This window comes from Triturus cristatus, chromosome 8, assembly GCF_964204655.1.
Source record: "Triturus cristatus chromosome 8, aTriCri1.1, whole genome shotgun sequence".
NCBI lineage: Eukaryota > Metazoa > Chordata > Amphibia > Caudata > Salamandridae > Triturus > Triturus cristatus.
The window spans coordinates 475,198,066-475,215,376 of NC_140591.1; the positions used below are offsets into that span (position 1 = coordinate 475,198,066).

Genomic DNA, 17,311 nt, shown 5'->3' on the forward strand with positions numbered 1-17,311 from the left:
ACCTCTTCACTTGGTTGTATGACACAACAGTGCATGCATTTTACAATTCATGCCTTTACCACGAATATACCTTTACCATGCATGCCTATACAACACAAAGTAGGTATCTCTAAGGTATGTGAAACCCATATCTCTCTCTCTCTCTCTCTCTCTCTCTCTCTCTCTCTCTCTCTCTCTCTCTCTCTCTCTCTCTCTCTCTATATATATATATATATATATATATATATATATATATATATATATATATATATATATATATATATTATATATATATAATGTATGTATGTATATATATTGTTTGAACAAACAAATGATGGACGGAATGCTGACAATGCAGACATTCTCCCCCAGTCAAGAGATCTGGGTTAAATCCATCGTTCTTTTGCCCACTACACCACCCCAGTTCAGACATGGCCATATGCAAATCAGTCTTGACCCTGTGCCTCATGGGAACAGTCCAGCCCGAACTGCCAAGCCATGTCTTCCCTGGACCGGAATCAAGCATCCTAGGACCGGTTTCTGGCTATCAGCCGTCATCAGCCAGGATAACTTGACTCCAGTGGCGTAGTGAGCACGGGTCCCACGTCTGGGAATACCCATCCCACTTAGGGCGAAAAGCGTTACAACAAACAAATGATGGACGGAATGCTGACAATGCAGACATTCTCCCCCAGTCAAGAGATCTGGGTTAAATCCATCGTTCTTTTGCCCACTACACCACCCCAGTTCAGACATGGCCATATGCAAATCAGTCTTGACCCTGTGCCTCATGGGAACAGTCCAGCCCGAACTGCCAAGCCATGTCTTCCCTGGACCGGAATCAAGCATCCTAGGACCGGTTTCTGGCTATCAGCCGTCATCAGCCAGGATAGCTTGACTCCAGTGGCGTAGTGAGCACGGGTCCCACGTCTGGGAATACCCATCCCACTTAGGGCGAAAAGCGTTACAACAAACAAATGATGGACGGAATGCTGACAATGCAGACATTCTCCCCCAGTCAAGAGATCTAGGTTAAATCCATCGTTCTTTTGCCCACTACACCACCCCAGTTCAGACATGGCCATATGCAAATCAGTCTTGACCCTGTGCCTCATGGGAACAGTCCAGCCCGAACTGCCAAGCCATGTCTTCCCTGGACCGGAATCAAGCATCCTAGGACCGGTTTCTGGCTATCAGCCGTCATCAGCCAGGATAGCTTGACTCCAGTGGCGTAGTGAGCACGGGTCCCACGTCTGGGAATACCCATCCCACTTAGGGCGAAAAGCGTTACAACAAACAAATGATGGACGGAATGCTGACAATGCAGACATTCTCCCCCAGTCAAGAGATCTGGGTTAAATCCATCGTTCTTTTGCCCACTACACCACCCCAGTTCAGACATGGCCATATGCAAATCAGTCTTGACCCTGTGCCTCATGGGAACAGTCCAGCCCGAACTGCCAAGCCATGTCTTCCCTGGACCGGAATCAAGCATCCTAGGACCGGTTTTTGCCAGAAACCGGTCCTAGGATGCTTGATTCCGGTCCAGGGAAGACATGGCTTGGCAGTTTGGGCTGGACTGTTCCCATGAGGCACAGGGTCAAGACTGATTTGCATATGGCCATGTCTGAACTGGGGTGGTGTGGTGAGCAAAATAACGATGGATTAAACCCAGATCTGTGACTGGGGGTGAGTGTTTTGCCATTGTGCAACATTCCGTCCATCATCTTGTGTGTTTTGCTGTTCACCCTATGTGGGAAGGGTATGCCCAGACGTGGGTCCCGTGCTCACTACGCCACTGGAGTCAAGCTATCCTGGCTGATGACGGCTGATAGCCAGAAACCGGTCCTAGGATGCTTGATTCCGGTCCAGGGAAGACATGGCTTGGCAGTTCGGGCTGGACTGTTCCCATGAGGCACAGGGTCAAGACTGATTTGCATATGGCCATGTCTGAACTGGGGTGGTGTGGTGAGCAAAATTACGATGGATTAAACCCAGATCTGTGACTGGGGGTGAGTGTTTTGCCATTGTGCAACATTCCGTCCATCATCTTGTGTGTTTTGCTGTTCACCCTATGTGGGAAGGGTATGCCCAGACGTGGGTCCCGTGCTCACTACGCCACTGGAGTCAAGCTATCCTGGCTGATGACGGCTGATAGCCAGAAACCGGTCCTAGGATGCTTGATTCCGGTCCAGGGAAGACATGGCTTGGCAGTTCGGGCTGGACTGTTCCCATGAGGCACAGGGTCAAGACTGATTTGCATATGGCCATGTCTGAACTGGGGTGGTGTGGTGAGCAAAATAACGATGGATTAAACCCAGATCTGTGACTGGGGGTGAGTGTTTTGCCATTGTGCAACATTCCGTCCATCATCTTGTGTGTTTTGCTGTTCACACTATGTGGGAAGGGTATGCCCAGACGTGGGTCCCGTGCTCACTACGCCACTGGAGTCAAGCTATCCTGGCTGATGACGGCTGATAGCCAGAAACCGGTCCTAGGATGCTTGATTCCGGTCCAGGGAAGACATGGCTTGGCAGTTCGGGCTGGACTGTTCCCATGAGGCACAGGGTCAAGACTGATTTGCATATGGCCATGTCTGAACTGGGGTGGTGTGGTGAGCAAAATAACGATGGATTAAACCCAGATCTGTGACTGGGGGTGAGTGTTTTGCCATTGTGCAACATTCCGTCCATCATCTTGTGTGTTTTGCTGTTCACCCTATGTGGGAAGGGTATGCCCAGACGTGGGTCCCGTGCTCACTACGCCACTGGAGTCAAGCTATCCTGGCTGATGACGGCTGATAGCCAGAAACCGGTCCTAGGATGCTTGATTCCGGTCCAGGGAAGACATGGCTTGGCAGTTCGGGCTGGACTGTTCCCATGAGGCACAGGGTCAAGACTGATTTGCATATGGCCATGTCTGAACTGGGGTGGTGTGGTGAGCAAAATAACGATGGATTAAACCCAGATCTGTGACTGGGGGTGAGTGTTTTGCCATTGTGCAACATTCCGTCCATCATCTTGTGTGTTTTGCTGTTCACCCTATGTGGGAAGGGTATGCCCAGACGTGGGTCCCGTGCTCACTACGCCACTGGAGTCAAGCTATCCTGGCTGATGGCGGCTGATAGCCAGAAACCGGTCCTAGGATGCTTGATTCCGGTCCAGGGAAGACATGGCTTGGCAGTTCGGGCTGGACTGTTCCCATGAGGCACAGGGTCAAGACTGATTTGCATATGGCCATGTCTGAACTGGGGTGGTGTGGTGAGCAAAATAACGATGGATTAAACCCAGATCTGTGACTGGGGGTGAGTGTTTTGCCATTGTGCAACATTCCGTCCATCATCTTGTGTGTTTTGCTGTTCACCCTATATATTGTTTGAACAAAGTGCCTGAAGCATTTGAGAGGCACTCGACAGTCCTCTGCCCTCCGGGCTTCCCTCTTGGCATGTCTTTCTGCTTCACACATCTGAAGAAAGCCCGACGCGTTTCAGGGAGCCACCCCCTTACTCATGGGCTGCTGTAAAGAACTCTCGATAATGCACCAATTTCATTGCTGACTTTTTATTCAGACAAACCCCCAGGAGGCGTGTGCTAAGTGCACCGTCAAACTCAGATCGCTGGGACTTGTAGTCCTTTGTGATGCAAATTTAAATGTTCTCCTTTTGTAAGGTCGAGAGTCTAAACATTAATATCGCAATGTTTTTTAAGTACCTTTAGTAGGCGGTGTTGCGGTCAGGCATGCTGCTTTGAACAAAGAGTTCTGTGCTTCACATAATCCCAAAAGTTTGGAACTAAAAGCCTCGTTCTGCCAACAAACTTCCTTGTACCAGCATACGATGGTGCTCTCTCCACGGCCAGGCCGCCGTGAAGCGATATTGTTTGAACAAAGTGCCTGAAGCATTTGAGAGGCACTCGACAGTCCTCTGCCCTCCGGGCTTCCCTCTTGGCATGTCTTTCCGCTTCACACATCTGAAGAATGCCCGACGCGTTTCGGGGAACCACCCCCTTACTCATGGGCTTCTGTAAAGAACTCTCGATAACGCACCAATTTCATTGCTGACTTTTTATTCAGACAAACCCCCAGTAGGCTTGTGCTAAGTGCACCGTCAAACTCAGATCGCTGGGACTTGTAGTCCTTTGTGATGCAAATTTAAATGTCCTCCTTTTGTAAGGTCGAGAGTCTAAACATTAATATCGCAATTTTTTTTAAGTACCTTTAGTAGGCGGTGTTGCGGTCAGGCATGCTGCTTTGAACAAAGAGTTCTGTGCTTCACATAATCCCAAAAGTTTGGAACTAAAAGCCTCGTTCTGCCGACAAACTTCCTTGTAAGGAATGAAGTCCCGGTAAATAAAACCTCAGATGGTGCACTAATTTCTGTTAAATATTTTCAGCCCATAAATGAGCCACCACAAACAGCGCCTGCTTTCAATCCCAAGCGCGTGCTCCCACTTCACGGCTTGACAAATGCTATGCCGTCTAGCCCCCTCTCTTCGCGGGGTGGTGCAAGCTCGACGGCTGGGTCACCGCCAAATATCAATGCTCCATTGCCAATCCCACCAGGTGAGCAGCACTCGAACACGCACTAAGGTGGCAAGCCTTTAATTCAGGGTACAAGCAGGTTCAGTTTGTAGTTTCAATCAAACAGCCAGAAAGCGATTCGCCTGACGCGTTATGTATATATATATATATATATAGATATAAAAAAAATTAATTGGGGAAGACATTTAATTTTTTTTTTTTTACAATGAAATATTTTCTTATTGGTGGTGAGGGGAACCCCCTATTTGTTTTTCATTATAATATTTTGTGCACCCTACCACCATATTCCCTTATCCAACCCTAAACCCCAAAACACACTTACAAACCTAATACCCTCACCCTCTTCTAAACCCTAAAAACACCCTTACCACCTTATGCCCCTACTCAGCCAAAAAACACCATTATCACCCTATGTCCTTACTCACCCCTAAACCCTAAAAGCACCCGTACCAGTAGTTCAGGTTTCTACCAAAGACAATGGATAGGTAAAAGGTGAGCTAGGAGGACAGGGTCTCTCCTGTCTCCCCAAAGTAGACCATCAAATTAGATCCTCTACATTCTCATGTGAGGTAATTGAGGAAGGTTGCCTACATGGCACATGTAGTGGTTTGGCAAGACTGGTGGTGACCAGAATCAACATAATTAGTTACCAAGTGATGCTGAACTTGGATGGAGAGAGAAACCAGTTGCCCTGCAGTCAGAAGCTTGGACACCAACAGGAATCCTTTGTTTCACAAGTAGTTCAGCAACTCTGAAAACTCCTAATTGTAAAGGAGACACTGACAGGCATGCATATCAAGGTAGTGCAAATCCATCAGGATTTGCAAATGTGCAGTTCACTGACTTAAAATTCACAGCAAAACGTTGTCAGAACTATGACACCTGGTTAAAGACGATGATAAACCAGTATATCAAAAATGTATGCTAGACCAGTTTACACTAAATCAGAAATAAGGCAGAAAGAGTTAAGTGTACCGTAAGTGCAGCACTTGATTTCAGTAGCTGCGGTTCCTCCTTTACGGCAGGAGAGTGTGGTCTCCCCTGCTGCGAGTGCAGCAGTAAACCAAATTTAATAATAAAATGGTCTCATACCATTTTATTATGATGTGCATGCTACCGGTGAGTGTGATTATGAGAGACAAGGGAACCCGGAGGTAATACACTAGGGACCTTGGGCGTTAACTTATTACAAAAAACAGTGGACCCTAGTAGTTGGGGGATTAAGATAGGGATAGACACAAACTAAATAGTATTTATGTCCTTTGTCCAGCCGGACAGGAATTTATTTGGCGATGCACAAAATCAGGAAGTAATGTCAAGGGGGCACAGCCCGTGACCTGCAGTGAACAAGACAAAACAACAAATATAGGCAACAGCGAGCAAATCGGTCGGTATACTTATAATCAGTGAACAGACTTGATTATAATTTGAGTGACCATTGTACATAGCATTCACAAGCATATTCAGTACATATGATCCTATTGTGTCGACGACGTTTCGATGCCAAAAAACAAAATAAATGGCATCATCTTCAGGACAAATATATAAATCATGTTTGTCTTGGAATTATAAACAATTTGCCTTTCATGCAAGGCTGGTCCATAAAGTGGGGAAGGTAGTTCAGGTAGAGAAAGATTAAGACCATCAGGTCAAAGGACATAAATACTATTTAGTTTGTGTCTATCATTATCTTAATCCCCCAACTACTAGGGTCCACTGTTTTTTGTAACCGGTGAGTGTAAGGCCGAGACTGTATCTCTGGTGATTAGCGTAGCAGTGGCAGAATGCTCTTGTCGGATTGGCCGGCTGGCTTGTACCTGCAAGCCCGACTTGCCCACTTTTGCCCACACCTATCCAGCAGCTGTGTTAAACAGACGGAGGGATTGCACAGGCACTCAGTCTCAAAAGGAGCGCTGGGATAGCCTGCTTCATCCAATCCTGATACTTCTCTCATGCTGAAAACAGTATGAGAGCAGATGCAGGATTGGCTATGTTTGTGTTGCTGTGAACTGAGAGTTTTATCCGACCTCGGACAGACAGCAGTTTTGGCAGTAGAATCACCATTTATACATGCCCTGTTCAGCAGCTCCATGACTGATCGTGAGCTTGGTTTCCTGGGCCACAAACACATACTTAAAATAGCAATGAATTTGAAAGGACCCACTTGTCCTCGGCAAGCCCCAAAATTCTGAAGCCGTAAAAATGTGAGGCTGCATAACTGCTCTCTGATATGATGCCAGGCTTTTTGTGCCGGGGATCTGCACCTTAAATTCCATACATTGAACAGTTTTTAAGAGTTTCATGTCTCAAGCGTGTGCCAACATATCGGACTGGTTAGGCTTGAGGAGGGTAACTTGCAGCTCGTAATCTGCTACGTAGGATTCAGAAACGGGCCATTGGGGAAAACTAGAGAAACCAGCACTCAGTAGGCACAATCAGCAGCGTCTTTTCTTATTCTTTGCCACTTCATGGGGTTGTCGATCCCCCATAACCAGAACCTGAGTGGCTTTTGGATGGGCACAGGCAGAGCCCCGAGGTCAGAATCCAGCGTGTGCCCGCAGACTCACACCTATGAGCTGCGCCCGGTGTATTGATGCTTTCCATGGTTCATTCCATTGACTGGCTTCGATCATTTATCGAGCAGCGGATCCCACGGGGCCGTCTGAGACTCTGGGGAGGAGGCAGCCACTCCGGTGTCTGCACCCCTCTTAGTGCTTCCAAGCCCAGCCCACACATCTAGAAATATGCCCCAGTGGCGACTGGTGGCATTTGAAAGTGGTGGGGTGTAAAACTTCTCTGAGCGTCCTGTGTCAAGTGAGCGTAGCAAGCAAGCCTGACCGCCATAAGGGAGGCACGGGGGCATTCCCCCCGCCAGCAGTGTATTCAATTTGTTTTATAGCGCCTCTCATACAGTGTAGGTTGTCGGAGCTCTTTACATCACACACAAATACAGAGTCAATGAATCATACGTGTGTAAATCAGTGTAGAGAAAATATTACATAAGACAAAGGGGACTACAAGGTGTAGAATTCATGTCATGAATACTGTTAGGCATTTTTTAAGATTGTTTCGTCTGAAATATACTCCGGTCAGATATACTCCGGTGGCGAGTAGGAATAAATATAGATAGTGTGTGAATGGGTCATAATTTTTTCTTTTTGTGGGTGTTTACAAATGTCTGAGGACATTACGGCCCTGAATCTCCACTTACTTCCCCAAGTAGTAGATTTAATCTACTCGGGGATGAAGGAGTACATTTTTTCCGAAAGTAAATCCATGTTTTGTAAATCCCAAATATCGATTTATATTTATAAATCTGTGTATTTGCAACGTATGTTGAATGGGGTGCACATATAGAGAATCTAACCAAACCTATTAAGTAAATTAAATGTGTGCTTCATGGAAGTGTTTTGTTTCCAGTTGTATTTAACAATCTCAATTCAAATAGACTACCTAAAACTGTATTAAAGACTGGTATCAGGTAAGGGTAGTGGAGCGCCAAGAGACACAAATATTGAAGTCCCTTGTTAGAGTACTTTATATCGTGCAGATGAGGCAGGAGTGGAACGGGTATTGTGGAAACGCATGTGTTACAAAAGTGCACCCTAATTCAGGAAGGAATGTTGAAATGATGCTTGAAAAAAACAAAGGGCCTATTGCTAGCACAGCTTGGGGTTGGATAGAACTTAGCAGAAGGGCAATAGCTTAGATTTTAAAGTTTGTTTGAAGAGTAGCGAAATATGGATTCCACTGACATGGTAGAACATGATTGACCTCCTTAGTTGGTAAAGAGGAAATAAGCGAATTTGTTGGTAATAGCTGACCAGAATGGAATGTGAGGAAGGTCTCACGGTTAGAGCAGAAGCTTTAATGAGGTGGCTGAAGTGATCCCAGCAAACTGTGAAACAGTGTGTTGGGTATCCGTAAAGGCAAGAGCTATGTGCAGCTTGTGTTGGGGTCTGGCACCACCTTCAGATGAGGTTGTTGCAGATGGCGCTTTAATGCAAAAACAGTGATGTTTGGTACACTAAAACCATAAAACAGTCCATTGGGTCTCATGCAGTGTTTCTTTGGAAATCATGGTGCTCGATGCAGAACCACCACTCCAACCGAAGTCGCGTACAGAAGCCAGACTTGGTTTGAGGCTACACCTAGTAATTGCCGGATAGTCAGGCTAGGATCATTATGGAGGTTTTGAATATGGGCTCTGATGAGAATCCAACATCCAAAGTAAATATTTGTAGTCCAAGAAATACACACACCGATTCCAACGTAATTGTGTGAGGGGAGAATTGAGTGTAGGGAGGTGGGAACAAAAACTGGAGACTTTGGCTTAAGCTCTGGGATATTCAGAATAACTTGCACCACTCTGCTTATGCGTTGCCAGCATCAGTGGTAATGCTTGTAGAATAGCTTATATATATATATATATATATATATATATATATATATATATATATATATATATATATATATATATATATATATATTCTAATGCAGTCAGAAGTGGCGGTACACTGTAGCCGCTGGCATGGAGGGCAGACCAACCTTCCATTATTTATTCCACAAACAGAAAAACGCTGCACTCCAGGCACTCAAAAGTTTTAAGTAGTTTTAATCAGGGCTTCAAACAAAAAAAGGACAAAGAAGGGAGAACAAAACAGAGGTGCAGGAATCGAAAACAGTGAACTAACTGATCCAGCGGGAACCATACAACCCAAAGCACTTGCGCTGCAACTTGTTCCCACTGCCTTTGCTTCTTAAATTGTCTTGGAAGCACCTTTCCCACTATCATGATTGGTCCAGATTCTACTTGAGCTGTAAGTACCCTCCCATTGGGTCACAGCCCCAGCCGTCACACTCCGGTCCTCCACAATGTCCAGGTACCATAGAGTGGTCTTTTTGTTCATACTTTCTTACAGAGCCCTTCAATAAAACCATTCCTTCCTTGCTCTTGACTTTGTCGGGATGTGACACAGCCTGGGATCCAGCATTGCAGCGGGCACAGTTATATTTGGAAGTTCCAGTAGGAGATTATGGTATGGGGAAGATAAGTCATTCTTAGGATATCTTCCAAAAATGAATCTCCGTATACCTAGGGATCTTTTAAAATGTGGCTTAAATCCATTCTTTTTTCGCCAGGTAGACCAGGTTATTTCTCTCAGCTGGCAAGAAACATGCTTAGTAGTTGTAGTGTGGTTCAATGTGTTTTTTTTAGCAACAGAGCACTGGATGTACATTAAAAACATAATAAGTATGGTGCTTTGAAGGTGTAAATAATTAATTAGCCCTTCTAAAATCTATTATATAGTATTCCACTCAAATTATACCTCCTGGACTTCAATGTACCCCCCATTATGTATGTGTTGTGTCACAGCACGATGAACAATGGATGAAGTGATTTTAGGTAAAATTGATTTAGTGGTGGGTGTCGCTGAACTGTGACATTGACTATATTGTTGGTAAAAAAAAAAGAAAGTCGATTAATATTCTACAAGCACAAGAAACTAAGAAAGACAAATAGTGGATTAAAGCATGGTGCACAGTGGATCTTGAGGAGAAATGTGACACAGGAGACAGTGGCACAAATGTTAGTGGGGACTGTACTTTGATTGCTGAAAATGTTGTAGTAATATATATGTTTTAAGCCAGGAACAAAGTGTCTCAGCTGGTTCCCTTTCAGCTTCAAATAATCTTCAGTGCTTGAGCTGATGATTAAAATACCCATGGAAAAGCAAACGTGAACCCTGGAATAGCATGGGCGTGGTGAGACATTTATGCTCCTTTGGGAAAGCAAGGCAAATGTCTAGTCGTTGTTAGAAGTTCACATGAAAACCAGTAAAAAAAAAATGCAAGTACTGGAAAAGTGGGCTGGAAGATTGTGGAGCTGAGCATTTGGTGGAAGTTTGGCTTAATGCATTTTTGTAATGTTTTTGACTCTGTAGCGAATCTGTTCTGTACGTCTGAAGATGACATGGTTGGTACCCCAATCACACACTTATCTGTGACAGTAGATGGTATCCCAGAAGTGATGGAGGTGCACCAACTTCAGCAGGGATACGCTAATCTACCAAAGGAGACTATGCTTGAGGCATCGAAGAAAAAGAAAGGTATGTAACACATCTTAGTAGTAAGAGGAAGAACAAATCATGTGGACCATAGTGCAATACATTTGCTTGTGGCATGTTGATAATGTTGCTAGTAAGTGCAGCAGGTCCTATGTAATGAAGTGCTGCAGACTGTATATGTTCCATAAAGCCCTGCTTGTTCAGTGCTGTCTTCATTGCATATCATGATGCTGTGCTGTGTTCTGTTTATAGCATGCAGGGTTGTTTTTGATGCCATACTGTTTACATATTATGTTATGTAATAGTGCCGCTTACAGAATAAACTACTACCAAATGGTTTCCTGTTGCTAATGCATCAGTGGAGTCGGGTTGAATGTGCATCCGAATTATAATTATGAAAATAAGGTTCTTTTTTTCTGAATTCTGATCATTTCTTTTTCCGGCCATAAGGGAACGGCCCCCTTCTTCCACAAAACATCAAAAAGTATACCCATTCTGTCTTTCAATATTGTGATAAGATACTATAACGAAGTGAAGATATTAGGTTAAGAGCACAAATTGTTCTCATAAAGTTTGTTCCATATAAAGGACAGTTTACTGTTCAACACCTCCTACCTATCCCTCTTGCCAACTCAAGAATTCAGTGGTAGGGCCTCTAAATTGGGAACGCATGGTCATATACTATTACACACAAAACAAGAGTTAGCTGAACATTCTGGACTAATGGCAATCTGGATAAACACATTGTGGCAAGTCCCAAGTAAATGGCATTACCACAGTCCAGGGGGCTCTTGTCAATTATTGCCACTGATGTTTTATGACCCTGGGGTAGAAACTGATGTGGCCCAAAACATTAATGAATTCACCCGGATTGTAAGTTGGTGCTTGACATGCCATGGGATTGTTAGTGAAGCACCCTGTTTCAAGCCAAGGGAAAGAAAAACTCAGTCATGCAAAAGAATTGTTGATGTTACTCCAATATCAACAGTTTGTCGGTATTCGTATACATTTGCCTGCTACTTGTCCCTTAAAGTAGTTTAAACTAATCCTGGGCAGTGAACTCCGCTCCATTCGCGGATTTAGCAGTGTTTTCCGTGCTCTGCAGAGCACGCGTAGTTCCCCAAAACTCTGCTGTGCAAAGTTTTGTTCCTCGCTCCTGTTTGTCATCTGCAAGCTTGCGAGCGAGAGCGAGGAAACTTCACCTCCCAGCGAGATTTTTCCTTGCTTACACTCGCTAAGGTCTAGTTGGTGAACGAGAGCGTGTAAAATCAACCTCCTGGCGAGATTTCTCAGCACGGGCGGTTGGATTTCTTATTGCGAGAGGTTATGGCAGGTCGCGACAGTAGAGTTGAGAAACCTTCTGTTCAGAAAGCTGCCGCTCGAGTAGAAAATCTACTTGAGCAGTAGAAAGAAAGCTGCACCCTCTTGCACGGCGCATGGTGCCGTTCGCAATGATTTTATAGTGCGGGACAAACACCCAGTACTCAAAATCACGATAAACGGCATGACCCTAAGGCACTTTGCCACTCGTGGACCACCACGTAGCACAGCAGAGGTTTTTTTGTCACTTAACTCCGCCCAAGCCTAGTCTAAACAGGCGGATTCAGCAGGAACGTTTTTGTCTCTGTTTTTTGATTGGATAGCGTGTATCCATTCACATCTGATACCAGACCTTTGCCATTCATATGAAGGCCTATATTCTTTACCTCTCTCTACCCCCACTCCACAACCTTCTCTTTATTAATGATTAACCCCTCAGAGTGCAAGCTTGCTCCCAGCGTCGGTGAGTGTTGCACGCCTCCATATAACTGAACATCCTTCTTAAAATGATCTTTTAACTATTTCAGTATGATTGTGTGATAAAGCACGCACTTGTGTGTCTGCCATCTTTGCATGTCATTTTCTGTGCTTTACGAAAATTTATTTAAAAGATTGCAGATGCACAGGCCTCCACCATCGCCATCTTTGAATGGATTAAAAAAAAATATATATAAGAATATTCGTAAAAAGATGGCAGCCACACATATATGTGTGTGTCCATCTAGGTGAGAGAAAACAAACATTGACAAAGCCAGTCTGTTTCACGGGCAAAGCCTATTGGCTTTGCCAGTGCTTGCTTCTTTTAATCCTAGTCTAAAGAAATTAATACCGTGTTTAAATACAAGAACCACCAAGTACATCTCTTTCTTTTTTCACCATTTGTTCATATATGATTGTCCATGATAGTGGAAGATTTTTGCGAACCCCAGGTCAACCTTCAAGGGGCTTCTAAACTTTTCTTTTATATTTACTTTGCTTCATCACATTTTCATGAGGCTTTAGATTTGCTTCCCTTCTGCAGCCTATCTGCTTTTTCAACATGTATTTCGTTAGTACCAAAAATAATTATATGGAATTTAATATAAAAAGACTGCTCAGTCCTTTAAGCTTTTTAATTCATTCACAAATTTCTCGGCAAAAAAATTGGATATGCTAAAAATTTCCTGGAATACATTGGAAACTATTTTGAGGCCTGCTTAGGGGAACGCAAATTGAAGACGAGTTCTGGCTATATTCCACAAGCAAACTTTAACGGAATAAGATTTCATTTTTTAAACTATTTAAATGGTCTTAAGTAATACATTTTTTGTTTTAGGAAGAAAACCCAAAACTCCACGTCCTGAGTCTCCCACAGCAACACCAAACATAACGCTGAGGAAGAAAAACAAGGATGGAAAGGGTAATTAACTTCTCTTCAGTCTAAGACGGAGCCGGCCTGTTGATTTTACTGTGGCCGTTCATCGTCCCATGAAATTCGGTTGAAACTGTGTTTGTTTTACGATCACATCTTCTTATTTTCCCTGTGATTTGGCATCATGCAAATAAATGAAACGAAGCACGAATTTTCAGGTCTGGAATTAGCCAAGACATGTTTTTAAAAAATAAAAATAGATATATGATACTGAGAGGGAATTTGCCAGCCGTTGGTCTTCTGTAGTGTTATTCACGTTTTGCTTCTGCTCTCCACAGTATACACAGTGGGGCCCAGTGTGAACCCACTTAAGCCCCTGACTTACCTGACTGTGAGTGACAGCGTTGTGCTCTTGTACAGTATGCGCAGCAGTACAACAATCAGTATCTTTAGTGGCCGAGATTACTGGTGCAATGTGTGCATTTACATTAGGAAAAATACAAATATATTTTGGCTTTGACACAATGCTTGTCTTCATACAATACATTCCTTCATACAAAAGCATTCACGAAAAATATAAGCAATGGCCATGCCAATCAGTTAATATCAGACCTATTGACTTTGCTAGTTCTTATTGGATAAGAATATTGCTATCATTAATCGTGTGAAGTACATACGGGTGGAGTTTATTTCATTTTATTGAGTTTATAAATTGCTTTCATCATATCCTTTTCTAATCACCCCTTTGATTCTGCACTAACTGCATTACAGCTGCTAGCACCATGATTAATAAACCAGCTGTGTATGTGAATAATAGTAATTATAATGCACCTCCGGCCGAATCACAAAGTGTGGGGGGGAATACTATTCTGCACTCAAAGGTTATTGTTATAATATCACAAGCTATAAAGGTGTGCTGGTTTGTTGCCTTTTTTTTTTTTTGCAATGGTTACTGTTTTTTTACAGTAGCCAAGATGGAAGTATCGGCCTATTTGGGGTATAGTGTTTATTTGAGTGATAAAACTTTGCAACAACAATTATGTTACTTATGTTTTTCAATTTAGTATTGTTCTTTTGCGGATAAAAGGAAGCATAACATGCATTGTTTTGCCCATTCTTCTACCTCCCTGTTTTGGCAGTCATAATAGCAAGAGGTTTGCAGATATAATTTGCAATTACTGCATTTTTGAAGCTCCAAAAATGTATCAACAGTAGAGTTATTTGCGCTGATCGAAATGTGTGAAGAATGAAACATTTGTAGTAAATTAGTTAAAGCATATTGTCCTCTTAAAATGGGCCACTAGTATATCCCAAATACAACTGGTAGCTTAGGAAGTCAGAGGCGCAACTAGAACCACATTTCAGGGGTGGGGGGGGGCTACTAAAATTTTTTTGGGGGGCGGTGCTAACTCTTCCAGCAATAGTCTGAGAGTGGGGATGCAGGGGCTCTAAGACGGGGGTGAGAAAAAACCAAAGCCTAGTAAATGGTCCTTTAAAAACCTGTGAAGTACTCTGGTGCTGTGGGGCTTAGCCCGGGGAGGTGGGGGGCTTAAGCCCTTTCAGCCCAATGGGTGTCGCGTGCCTGTAGGAAGTATGGGGCTAAACTGCACCCCTCAATCAGGCAGTTTTATGTATTTTAGTTCACATCTGCACCTTTTCAGACAAACATAAAAAAAAGAAACCATAGCAATGCTTGGAACAATGTATTGTATTGGAATTGCATTTATATAGCGCTTACTTCCCCTGGCGAGGCGTCGAAGCGCTTTTTCAGTGAGTAGCACACTACTCTGGGACTCATAGAGCATTAGTGTTGAATTAGTATAGTGAAGCATGAAAGTAATTTTAAGTGGTGGAAAGGTTAGTCAGTTATTTGGATTTGGAAGGATAGCAGAAGGATAGAAGAGGAAAAAAGGTTTGTATTAATATAGCGCTTGTTATCCCTGAAGGGGTGTTAAAGCGCTTTTTTTTTTTTTTTTAATTTTTTTTGGGGGCGAGTACCACTCTACTCCGGAAACCCATAAAGGATTAGTGCTGAATTAGTATGGTGAAATATGAAAGTAATTTGAGTGGTGGATATTAGTCAGTTATTTGGAGTGAGAAGGGGGAAAGAAGGGGAAGAAAGGTTTGCATTCATATAGCACCAGTTACCCCTGCTGGGTGTTGAAGCGCTTTTCTCTTGAGTAGCACGCTACTCCGGAACCCATAAAGGATTAGTGTTGAAAATTAGTATAGTGAAACATGAAGTAATTTGACTGGTGGATATGTTATTCAGTTATTTGGATAGAGAAGGGTAGGTGGCGAGATAGAAGAGGGAAAGAGGTTTGTATTTATATAGCGCTTGCTACCCCTGATGGGGTTTTGAAGTGCTTTTTGGCGAGTAGCACGCTACTCTGCGACCCATAAAGGATTATTGGTGAATTAGTGTAGTGAAATATGGAATTTGAGAAATGAACATGTTAGTCTGTTATTTTGATTGAAAAGGATAGTACACAGACACACACACACACACATACACACACACACATACACACATACACACACATACACACACATATAGGCATGCATATACACACACACATGCACACACATATACACACACACATACATACGCATATATATATTCACACGCACATATATGTTTGTTGTCATACAAGTGAAGTTACACAGATGTAGTTTACATGCTTAAGGGACGCCTGTAACTACATAGGCCACACCCATTTCAGAGAGATATCAGTTACATTTCAATCTTTACAAATATACTACAGCTGACAACGTATAGTTTCTTACCCTGTAGGTACAGTGATTAACACAGAGCCAGGTTGATGTGCAGTGGCGTGGAATTAATCAGTTGTGTGCTGTGGTTGGCAAAGACAGACCCACATCTTAGTATGCATTTATTTCTAATGAAACATACAGAATTAAAATGTTCACATATAAAGTATTGTAGTGTGTGTATGGGAGTGCTCATTTGAGACCTTTAAATTTTAGCGACTTTTATCGCACTGTTGAATGTACTCCTATTGTTTCGTTTGTAAAACCTTTCTGTTGTGCTACTGTTATTTTTCACCCTCTTTTACTTTCATTTACATTCTGAGTATTTTTTAATTCTTGGCTTTGCATTAACCTGAATAATCAGTAAGAGATGAGAGTTTTTAGGTCGAGCCTAGCAGCATGCATGCGCTGCTCTGCGAGGCTTCTTGTGTTTACTCCGTGTGGGTCTGACTCCTCCCAGACGGAGGATTAGCTTATGCATGTGTCTTTCAATAATGAAAGCACACAAATGGCTAAAGGCGGGTGCATGTCCCACCTCTTTTTTAATGTTCACTCCCACGGCGTTTTGCTCTCGGGAGCGAGCAGCTGCACGCAGGGTGGCAGCTGCATTCCTCATCGTGGATCAGGTTACTAATTAAACACAACACACCGTGCTTTTTTGCAAATGCTTGTTTCCTGTTGTCATTGTGGGTGTCTCTGAATTCCCCCTTTTCTTCTGACTGCACCTTTCTTTTATAGCTTCTTCCCTTTGCTTAACCCCACGTTCTCATTCCTCTCCCGCTGACTGCTATCTTCTCTCTATGTCGATCTCGTGTTGTACTCTTTTCTCTCCCTCTCTCTGGTTGCCATCCTCAGTTTATCCTTCTGGGCACCTCATTTATTCGTAGCTTTCTGTCTGATTTACCCCTGTGTAAGAAATTACCCATGTGTCTGCCACATGGATGCATATTCAGCGTGAGTTCATCGGGGTAAGAAAGACCGAGAGTAAGGAGGAATTACCCTCGCTTGGCCCCCAGCAAGACAGTTTGCTCGCAATATTCTATCCCCCGTGGGTTGGATTATTGCAGCTGTGTAGCCCTAGATTATATCAGACGATCACATGATAATGAGTCTGTGAAGCAACGCTTTTGCTTGGAGTACACTCACCCACCCCAACCCCGACAGACACACATGCAAGTATTCTCTTGCATCACCCCTGCCTCAGGAAGCCTATGTTTTTATTTAGTAGGTCTGACTAATAAGTAAAATGCAGGCATAAAAGGGGTCTTTGACCTGCTTTTCC

The 17,311-nt window shown here is 43.5% G+C and overlaps 1 protein-coding gene across 12 annotated transcripts in view; it reads left to right on the forward strand.

Moving 5' to 3' along the window:
* The window catches only part of ELF1 (E74 like ETS transcription factor 1), a 509,285-nt gene that overhangs the window by 439,345 nt on the left and 52,629 nt on the right, over positions 1-17,311 (forward strand). For all 12 annotated transcript variants that reach the window (XM_085621962.1, XM_085621963.1, XM_085621964.1 and 9 more), the window contains 2 exons: positions 10,464-10,628; positions 13,222-13,305. In XM_085621962.1, coding sequence (XP_085478088.1) covers positions 10,464-10,628; positions 13,222-13,305 — 249 coding nt within the window. The remainder of the gene's footprint in view (positions 1-10,463; positions 10,629-13,221; positions 13,306-17,311) is intronic.